Raw genomic sequence first — 11,313 nt, 5'->3', positions numbered from 1 at the left:
TTTCGTCTTTAATATTGTGTTTGCATGCATGTGTACAAATAGGCTGCGCACAGACATAAAAAATGCATTCTAAAACAATATAGTTACGATAGAAACGATTCAAATAAGAAGCAATATCGATCGAATAAAAGGCAGTTTACAGTTTTGCGCTTTATTTGAAATGGTTTCCGTGTGCAAAATATATACAGCGGTTTTGTGCTTTTCTCATTTTGAGAGCTAAAAGTAGCTGGTGTTATTTTATTGAATCTATTTATTTATTTTGATCAGAAAGTTAAGTCGTCGCTTGATATAAAGGACAGCAGCACCCGTGCCACACTTCTACAGCGCGCGAGGGCTGGACAGTGTCTCACAGAGGTCTCTGGGCTCTTATATACGAGAGGTTGGGCTCCGTATAGGTCGGGCTTTGCATATGTGTAATCAAACCAATGAGAATGCCCTGCGCGTCTGGCACACGGCAGAGCAACAAACTCTAGGAAGAAGAGAAGCGTAATTTAGGGGGTGTATCCCTTGTTTAAGACGCTGTTATGGCAAAGCCAATCGCCAGATGTTTGTGTTCCTCACTCAGATTTTGAGACTAAGCAGAACGCCGGGTTACTACGCGGAGGCTGATTCGCGTATCCAAGCCACTTTCAGCCAAAGTCTAGCTACACGCGATATCTCTCGCCCACTTTACGCACAGGATTACGCACGTTTGAACGTCTATTTCGCGGAGCTGCAACGTTTTGTTCTGTCATTCTTTAACAGGCTGAAGGAAATGGGAAAGGAGAGAGGAGCGCGGCTGGGAGAGCGCAGAGGAAACCAGAGCTGAATGGCAGGATGCAAGCGATCTGAAGACGCACAAAACCCTGCATTTCTACAGCTCTCAGACCCTTTTACGCCTTCTTTTGGTTTCCTTCCTTGCGAACGAGAGGAATTACCCCAATACGACCATTTAAGGATTTTATTTTTTCTCAGTTTTTCAGATTTGTATTATTTTCACACGCAGAACTCAAGGAATCGAGGATGCATTGTGGATTAGTGTTGATCCTCTTTACGGGAATCTTTCTCGTCGTCAGTGCTTTAAAAAATGGTGAGTGTCAACTGAAATTCATTGACCGGGGTGTTTAATGACTTTTCTTAGGGATTAGATGAGGGAAGCCTAAAAATGAGGGGTTGCGACTTTAGACCGGTCACCTGCTCTCACCTGACACCGGAAGGCCAGTCAGATCATTTTAACCGCTCCGATATTCAGTTGTTTTTTTGCGCTGTACAACAAGCGCACCGACTGTGGTCAAATGTGTTCACATGGTAGATATATTTTATAATCACTTCAATTAATAATATTAATGTTTAGCAAATGGCGAATATTTATAAAATATATATTATTTTACATAGTTATTATATTTTTACATTTATTATAATGAAAAATTATAAACTTATTGCGTTATATTTCTTAAAAGATGAAAGCAACGTGAATGAGCTTTCAAATAGCTATTTCAAAATGTAATGAAACCCATATTTTCATAAATACTGCATTCATATTTGAATATAGATTAACTATGAATTAGTTGAGTATTATGTTATGTTTATTAGCTAATAACGTATTATAAATAATAATAATAATAATAAAAAGTTATTATGAAGTGATACCTAAAGTTTTCTGTTCGTCTAAAAAGTTTTGTGTAACTGACTCTAATCTCGGCCAAATTTGGGAGACCTCTGAGTGTACGGCTAACTGTACACTCTTTAAAAATGCTGGGTTGTTTCAACCCACCTTTGGGTCAAATATGGACTAAGCCAGCTATATGGTTTAATTTTATAATTATTATTTTGTAAATGTTCTAATTGAAACAGCCCATAATTTTTTAGAATGTAATATTAAGGGTCTGATATTACGAACTTCAATTATAAATAATAATTTTGCCCCATTGTCGTGAATAAGTTTAGTTAAATGTAGGTGTATTAATATTTATAAACTTTGGAAAACTATCATTTACTAGTTATTGTAATTAGTCATGTAGTTTTCAGTCCTGTTTGCGCGCTCGTCCGCGTGTTTTGCTAATTCACATAAAGTCACATAATGTGTAGCCTATCATGTCTGTTCGGAATAAAGTCTAGAAGGCTTCAAGCGAAATTTCTTGGGGTCACTTGCATGTGGTTTTGTCCCTTAAGTTTTTATGAGCTCATGTGTAGATAATCATGCATATACTGTACATTTCTGAATTAAAATAATGACTGAGCATAACAAATTCGGGGTTTTTAAGAGTGATTATAGGGTCATGATTCGCTCTCAACAATATTAACCTCAACACAAAAGCATCTAATGATAAAGTCACAAAAAGGTCACTTAATTTTATTTATTTATTTATTTTATGCAATATACTTTACTAACCCTAATTTAAAACATCTAGTTCATTCTGTTTGCCTGAGATACTTCTTTACACTGAAATATCTTGAGTTGTTTTGGCATAATCACACACATTTTATGCCTGGCAGTTTGACATTGAAGCCCTTTCATATTTTCTGTCTGAAGGAGTTGGTGTTTATTAAATAAAAAGTTGGTGTTTACATGTAAACATCTCCGTTAGACTGTGAGCCATGTGGTGCTCCTTAAGTTTGTTTGTTGTTGATGGATATGATGAAATCCAGTGTTGATCAGCTGTAGAGTGGCTGAAAGAGCAAATAAATAAAATATGGGAGAGACAAAGGTCATGCTTCCCTCCCACATAATGACATTAAATGTAGGCGAAAATATCAAGCCTGTGTTTAGTGCTTAGAAATAAGTCAGAAAAGACTAGAGGAGCTTTTCTCTGTTTTAGTGAATGCTTGGAGAGAAACGGCATAGTCATTCTTATGCCAAACTATACAGTAGTGGTATTGTATTAGGTGTTCAAAAATAAAACATTCAGGACAGTGTCACAATGAACATGGAATGCGTTTGCAGCATGGAAAACCATGCTAAAACTGTTTTAATTTTCTTATCACTGTAAGTGTTCAGTGTATTCACTGTATTATATAAACAGTAGTTGTGTATTGTTGGTTGGTAAACTTGGATTGAGCAGCTGGTTGATCAGAAGGATCTTTCTTATAAACCTGCTTCAGCTAGTCCCATACTGGGGACGATCTTCCAAAACACAGCAGAGTGTATATTGGTGACCAGATTTACAGCATGAATGAATGTTTTCTTTTCTTTTCTTTCAGACAAATGTGGGGACAATATCAGAATCACTAGCGCAAATTACCTCACTTCACCCGGTTATCCGGTGTCTTACTACCCGTCTCAGAAATGCACATGGGTGATTACAGCTCCAGGACCGAACCAGAGGATTTTGATCAACTTCAACCCACACTTTGACCTGGAAGACAGAGAGTGCAAGTAAGTGTTCAGTGTTCACTATTTGGTGTGGAGGTGCGCCACCTGCTGGCGCTGCTTGAGAATCTGCAAGACGTTCAGCTGCTGTGGAGCAGAGACCCTCATGTGTGCTTGGCTTCTTTTAGTGCTGATTTCATTTAGGTTTTCCAAAAGCTTTTATTTATTTATTTATTTTTTTTATGTTTGTGTAAATGTACTAAAAATAACACAATTTAACTCAACACTTGTATGTGTTGGAGTTTCCTCTACACATTGTGCTGGCAGATGCCAAAATGTAAAACAATAAGGTATTGACAGAATTTTTTTTTTTTTACATCATGATTCAACAGTTGACACATGGTTTGGTTGCTGCAGCTTGTTTCCACTGAGTCCAGTCCTCTCTCACACTTCTATTTCTCCTTCTCGTTCCGTCTGTTTCCTTTGTTTGTGCTGGCGGGTCTGAGGAACGTCATTGTACTGTCAGAGTGTGGCTGACTCTGTTACTGTATCCCCTCCACCCAAATAGTCTTCCACCTGGAGTCCTTTGTGTTCGCTGAATGTCGCGTATTAATGGCACCGTTTATCAGGATCTTTACCTTTTTTATGGCTCTGTAAACCTACAGAGATTTACAGCCCCAGATGACCCCGCGCTGTCTGCTCATAGGGGGTCCGTCTCTTCTGAGAGTTCAGGTTTCGCTGCCCAGAAACGACCAGACCCCCCTCCGGTCACAGATACGCATACACTCACAAATCTCCAACCAGGGGATACTTAGAGTGAATGGAGTGTGGATAGACACATGGTGAGGACATAATGAGCCCTCCTAATGAAATTATCCAGCAATGGTTTGCCTGTGTTCGAACAAGCCAAGTTAAAGAATTGCACGTTTAGCTCCAGAGGCAGTCAGAGGATAGAAACGAGTTTAACGTGAGCTCTTTAAAGTGTGCTGGGAACTGTTTAGGATTATGAAGTTGTAGGGAAACAATTGAGGATTATCAACTGCTTCTGACTTTTTGTAATTTTTGCACAAACTGGATACCAGTTTTTTTTTTTTTTGCTTTTTAATCCAAATGCCTTTAAAATCTATTAAAATATATTAGCTTGCTCCACCCCAAAACAACTTTTATTTTTGTTTTTATTTTAAGCCCATCCAGCCACCTAATTAGCAATATAAGTGGATTGCAAATGTCATTTTGTGCTTTGCTTTTTTGTGTCTGCAGTCATTTTTTGGCTTCATCCGTAACTCTGAAATGCTTTTTGTATAATTCGGTTTTGCATTATGCCTTTGCATGTGGTCATGGTTCATAAAATAGCAGTACAAGTTATGTTAAGTGCTAACTTGAAGACACTCGTGCCTTCAGCACTGGGTTTTCTGCTAAAACTCTGCTTCAGGGCTTTCTTCCCCTCCCTAAAACGTGCTGCGGTTGTATTTTCCCCCGAAGGCAACATATGCCATTCACTTGCATTAAATGCCACTCTATAATCTCCCCACTTCAATCTATAATTTTAAATTGCTGTGGAGAATGGCCATTCAAACAAATTTAAAGTTGTTTAGTAATTTCGGTCGTGATTGGCCGAAAGTTATGAGCTACAGAGATTGACATCCCACCACCACCACCTCTATCGCTAATTCAACTCGGAGACCAGATAGACATCTGTTTGGTGGATCTGGTTTTTGCAGATTAGGGGGTGTTTTCTTGACTCCCAGATTCAGCTGGACACACATTAAGGGCCTCTTGCATAATGGAAACTGTTGATGGCCGAAATGTCTTCTTTATCAGATGGACTGCCGAGCAAGGGAAGCTACAACACACACTTCAGTGCGCCGCTCGCAATCTAATTAGCAACAAATGGAATGCACATGCTCAGCATAACATGTCCGTTATCAACAAAGCAAACAAGAAATGCTTCGTGTCCACTTGTGAAAAAAAACAGCTGCCGGATTAGAGTCAACACTGGGTGTTGCATGCGTATGATGATCTCTGTTTTGTTTGTGACTGGAACAAATGTACAGATTAAGAGAGGATTTTTTTATTTACTTTTGATTGTATATTTAGATAAATATAATTTATTCTTTTTATTTAAAAAAAAATATAGATTTAAATATATGAATTTATTTATGCTCCAGTTTGATCAAATGGCTGGACTGCACAATAAAAAAAAAAAAAGATGACAGCATTGTAGATTGTCACACTGGTGTATTTAATGTTATTAACCCAGATGGACTTCAGTGAGGTCATAGTGTGTCTCTGTGTGTTTGTGTGCACTGTGTTGTGTCAGAGGCCGTCCTCTCCTGATAACACATTCCTCTGACAGCACTATGAATCATTGATGCGCCCCAATCCGCTGACCAAACAAAAACTGGAAACATTTCCTCCCGATTGTTACATTCCTGTCTTGAAGCGGTGAGGGGATGCATTGGATGGGTGAATTGTTGAAACGTGGCAAAGGACAGTGTGTAGCTTTGCTCTCAAAAGAGATAAGCTTTGCTGCTTGAAGCAATATTTTTTGTACCTTGTCATAGAATGCACAATAATGGCCGGTCTGTTTGGTTTTGTGCATGTGTTTGCTCTTGTGAATAGTCAAGATGGCATTCAGAGAATGCTTGCTTAAGATTGGTCCCAAAGGAGGCCACTAGAAGGCCCTTGGCTAACCCTAAGTCTGAAAGCACAGCTTTGCAGTGACCAACCTTCAGCGCCGCCCTGCTGGGTCAGCCCACAAAGTGCCACATGTCCTGCAGAGAAAGCAAATACAGTCTTGGCTGGACACACAAACCACACATCCTGCATCTGTGTTGCTCAGAGACTAAGACAAAGCTGATTAGTCATGGAGACTCTAATCTAGTAGATGCCTTTGATTTAGTTATGGATTTAACACTCAATGGCTGTGCTACCATTCATTTGCTCAGATGCCATGCTGTTGATGTGAAATAATGTTGTGGCTGACAAACCGAGGTGAGAAGAGAAAGGGTAAAACAGTAGATCTCACCTTCCACTCTGGCAGGGTCTTAATCCATTGTCTGCGAGGGCTCCAGTGGAGCAGGGGCCCCGTGGGTCTCATCTCCCCCACTGAGAGGTTCCATAGCCAGGCTGGGAATGGTAGTAACTCTCCCTGCATCTTCCAGACACCTAACGCTCGCCCTCTCCACTCCTCCACAACGAATAAACACAGAGAGAGCCGTATGGCATGAACATTCATCACCGGTTGTCACGGAAGGGAAAACCAAAGAAGTATGGAATGCAACAGACCTCCTTTCATCCTCAACTATGAGGGTTTTTAAAGGCAGGGAATGCTTTGACCTCTGGGCTGTGGAGGAGGCTTGGGCTGACAGAGATTGTTTTAAATACTTATGGCCCTGTTATAAAAACATAAGCACGGTGATCTGTTCTCAGGGATGGTCAGGGAAGCAATCGTAGGATCAAAAGCATGCTGGGCCAGGCACAGAGGCAGAGTCGAACTCAGTGCTCCTAAAACAGGTGTACTGCTCCTGTTTCATTTCACAAAGATGGCATTTTTTCCCTTAACGGTTGATGTGCTTTGTGTCGCTCAGCAGACAGAAAGCAGACCGTAAAGCAGGGGCTTTTGCTTCCGCACTGAGCAGTTTGCTGTGTTGGGAGGTTGTTTCTTGTCCCTGGACTGCTTCTAAATCACATTTGTTCTGGCTCTGCGCTGGATTCTGGGTACAGGGAAAGGAGGCAGCAGCTGTCATATGGAGCAAGAGCGAGGTGGTGTTACTAAAGCCAGTCCAGATGGAGAATGAGGCATAAACATTGAAAAACATACACAATAGTGCGCACATACTGTTGAGAATAGAAGATTTCAAAACTGAGCTGTAAAAAGATGTATGTAATTTCTCTCCTGAAGGTTGATTGCCTTCAGATTCTGTGGTGCTTTCAAAACATTGTTGTTTGGTTGAGAATCCTGACCAGCCTAACATAGCAACAGTTTAACCAATGAAATGAGCTTGGGGTGTGGCTATTAGTCGGATCAACCAATGAAGTATTTTTGTAAAACCTGTTTGAAAACAGTCATTATTAGAACCTCTAATTGAAAAAGGCCTTTTAAAGGAGACCTCAACAATGTTGCATACTATGTCCAGTAGCACTTCTGAGCTATGCTATCCACATTCATTTTATAGTTCTGAAACAATTGTTGTTGTTCTGTATTTTCCACAGTCATGCCTTTTCACTCTTTGGCACGCATTTCATCACCTCATTTTCTCCTTGGCCCTCTGACCCTCTCGCATGACACTGAGGAGCTTGAGGTTGTAAAGTGGTCCGGCTAATGAGAAAAATTAAAGCGGTGTGTATCTTTCTGAATGTGTGTGTCAGGGCAAGGGGTTTTCCGCTGCTAAAGCGCTTCACCTTGGCCCCGTGTGTTGGAAGGACAGGCTGATTGAAAAGCTCTCTCTCTCAGTGACATCTGCTGTCCTCCCTGCTGTTCTGTCACTGCCTTGATTCATGTCCTCCTCGTTCTCTCGCTCTCCGTCTCTCTCTCAGAAATCCTAGGCACTTCGCCGCTCAGCGTGAGCTTATCTATGAGGGGAGGAGAGAGTGATGAAGTAGGGAAGAAAAGGAAGAGAGTGTTAGAAAGTGAGTAGATGAAGAGGAGGAGGCGGAAGGGCGGACAGGATGAAAAAAGTGGAAGATTCGAAATCAAAACACTACAGGATGTGTGAGTTATAGTTGGGTAATTGGCACTTAGAAGGAGTAACCAAAATCAATTATGAATTAACAGTTTTAGCAAACCTCCACCATTGTTGAAGTAAAGCACAGAAGCAAACCTCAAAATTCTCTCACTGACAGAAGAATGATGAAGCTTCTAAAGAGAATCTGGCAAAGGTCTCTCCAGCTTTCCACACAGAACAGGTTTCCCGATATGGAAGTTTCTATTTTCTGCTGTGAGCCATGAGTTAATCAGCTGAGTAAATCTTGTTGCTCAGATGTTCTTAAGTAGAGGTTTATTTAAAGAACAATTTGTTAATCTCACCACTGGATTAAGATGTGAAGATACTGTACGACTTTGTGATGTGATAAAAATCTAGCGTAAGAAAAACTGTTGTAAAGGAAAACTGTTGTTGAACACCACTTATGATTAAGCTAGCTCTGAGGCCATATGTATGATAGTGCACACCTAAAAATTAAAATTGAAAGTCTTTAAAGCCACAAATATTGATGACTTACCTTGCATGGATGGGCATCTATATATATATATATATATATATATAGATAGATAGATAGATAAATAGATGCCCATCCATGCATTATATTTTGCCATCCATATTTTGTCATATAAAATGTAATTTCAAGTGTGAAATATCTCTGCTATTTAGCAACAGCAATATGAAATATGACAGCGCAGGAAAAAGGAGTCATCTACAAAAAGTAAAACTTCTTCATGTCTGAGCATCAGAAGGGCCTAAGCTTTAATTGATGTGGTCTTTTTGGAGAGCTAATGCACTGTCATGTCTGCACATGCTGGCCTTGTTTAGTTTGCTGCCAGAGCCGCAAATGGCCCTTTATTTTTGATTGATGGGGCTCCTGCCCAGCTACGGTTCAGCCCACACTGCTCTGAGCTTAAGGGACCAGTTGGATGGGGATTTAGGTTTGACAAGGTTCAGCTCCACTTGGGCCCAATGCTAAGATGGCAAATTTAGTTTTTTAGCTTGTATTTTTAAAAATGTGTTATTTTTTTAAAATTAAGTCTGTGAGATCTTGTTTTTAGAACTTAACTTTCATCTCATTCTTATTTGTTTGCTCCAGTTTAAGTGCAGCCGAGGGCCGTCCATCTTAGTTTTCACTGCGACACTGTTGGTAGTGAGTTTGATGGCTGGAAAAGAGACAGTGATGAATGGGGCAAAGGCTCTCTGATTGAGCTAAGGCAGTTCACACTTTGCTCGCCCACCCCTTTTGTTTGCTTTTCTCTTGGTCTTGTCTTTCAGCAGGTTGGTGTTCGTTTTAGGGGGTTTGTTGGAGTGCGAATGTGGTACTTTTCTCACACTATAATTCGCAATTAAATATAACATGTCCCAAAAGCTACAAACTGACCTGTTTTTAAATCAACCCCTTGGTGAGATGTTTGTGGTCTTGTAATGTTTCAGCCTGGATGCCAGCTTAAGTCTGTCAGTCCCTCCTTTCCTTTCCTCTCCTCCAGTTTCCAGCAGGTCTGCTGGTCATAGCATGCATACTGAGCTAATTATCTTTCAAAAGGTCTCCAAGTTGGCAGTGGCAGTGTGGGTTTGTGAATGGAGAGGTCATTTTGCCCTCCAAACTTTGGCATCAGCACTTTGATCAAACTGCCGCGCGACAAGACACCACACATATGCGTGCACACACTTTGACACAAGCACATTGCCCGGGCCACAGCAGAATGCACCGGAATTGCAATGGAAAGAAAACAACACACCACCTGGCTGTCTCAGTATGTGCCCTCTGGAGTGTGTAATTCCAGGAACTTGCTTTTCTTTTTGCAGATAACGGAAAGGAAGGAGATAAAGTGAGAATGTACATGATAATGAATTAGGACACAGAAAGAGTAAGGAAACGAATTGCGAGATGTTGAAACAAATGTCAGAGATTTGACAAAGCAAAGAATTCCCTTTTGTTCTCCTTCATCCTCTTATGTAATCAAAAATCGGCATCTAAAGGGTGTGTGTCCCAATTCCTTGTCTCACTGTTGACCATGACACTGTTCCCACGAGATATTATGCTGACTTGGTCAAAGGAAGCACTTTGTAAATTCCCTGCCCCCATCTGCTGTCTACATTGTACAAGCCTGGAGGAAGGTGGGGGGGGGGGTGCAAGACACGCAAGGAAAGCAAGTTAATTGAATTACTCCCAGTGCAGTTATAAGCACAGCTTTCCTCTGAAAGAAACGCGAGACATTAGAGGAAAACTTCAAGTGACCCAGGACGTAGACCTGGGGGACCTCATGTTCTCATCCATGAGCCTGTAGCACATTTGCTCTCAATCTGTCTCTTTCTGTCTTCCTCTCTCTTTCTCTCATGGATGCCACCCACTGGTTTACCTCTAGTTGACCTCCCTAAGTATTCTGTTAATTACTAACTTGAGAGTACATATTAGACTGCAGTATGCATTTGGGCCAGAGAGTTTAGTAATGGTTGTTTTCTTTACACAAGCTCATTGTCTCATACTGTGCATGCACAGTCTTCATTTGTGTCTGATTTTAACCCTACTCTGAAAGTCACTAGGTCATATCCTTGTCATCAGTTTATGACTATGCCAAATTGGATTTGTGGGTCATTTTATTGAACAATGCACTTAGATATACATCTATAATAATTGTCTGTTCTTTTTCTTTTTTGCTGTTGGACCAGTGACATGGGACAGACATTCTAGCCTGCAGGATCTTGTTATATATCTCTGAATAATTAGTATTATAATTAGCATAGCAAAAGGTATTACCTTAAAGCTGACCCTGATTCTCTCTGCAGATTATAGGAATGAATTTATTCCTCATTAGAGGAGGCTCCTTCACCTTCTACCACTGCAGCATCAGCAGCAGCCAAAGGTGGGGAGACACAAGTTGACTGGGTGAATTTTAAAATGGGGGGTATTTTTAATTGAGGGTAGTGCACATCTTCACCTGACCCGCGCCAGCCACCTCCCTCCCTCAAGCTCAATCCACGTCCTTTTCTATAGCTTGACTTTTCATCTTCTTAACCATGGACCCATCTCCAGAGGGCTGGGGCCACATTGGCTCAGTAATAATACCCCCTATCAAATGTCAAGGTGGGACAAATGGTGGCTATTCTCTTAGTAATGGCCAGTGAAATGGGCTCCTGACAGAGACCGAATGAAGACCTGTGTCCCTTGTACACTATATAGTGCAATTTCTTTTTCCATTGTCCTGTTCTTGTACTAAAGTGGATTTTTGTTCGCTCTTTCTCTCCAATTTACAACAACATTGAGTTTATATTATTTAAATTGTATTTTTAGCTGAATCCTATGCAAACATGTTATAT

The 11,313-nt window shown here is 40.7% G+C and overlaps 1 protein-coding gene across 3 annotated transcripts in view; it reads left to right on the top strand.

The window, feature by feature from the left end:
- Positions 1-290: 290 nt before the first annotated feature.
- Positions 291-11,313, top strand: part of LOC109072467 (neuropilin-1a) — a 71,392-nt gene continuing 60,369 nt past the window's right edge. For all 3 annotated transcript variants that reach the window (XM_042752082.1, XM_042752081.1, XM_042752080.1), the window contains exons 1-2: positions 291-1,069; positions 3,181-3,355. In XM_042752082.1, the coding sequence (XP_042608016.1) occupies positions 1,003-1,069; positions 3,181-3,355 (242 nt within the window). In that variant the 5' untranslated portion in view covers positions 291-1,002. The remainder of the gene's footprint in view (positions 1,070-3,180; positions 3,356-11,313) is intronic.

This window comes from Cyprinus carpio, chromosome B24, assembly GCF_018340385.1.
Source record: "Cyprinus carpio isolate SPL01 chromosome B24, ASM1834038v1, whole genome shotgun sequence".
Lineage (NCBI taxonomy): Eukaryota > Metazoa > Chordata > Actinopteri > Cypriniformes > Cyprinidae > Cyprinus > Cyprinus carpio.
This window is presented reverse-complemented; position numbering and strand designations above follow the sequence as displayed.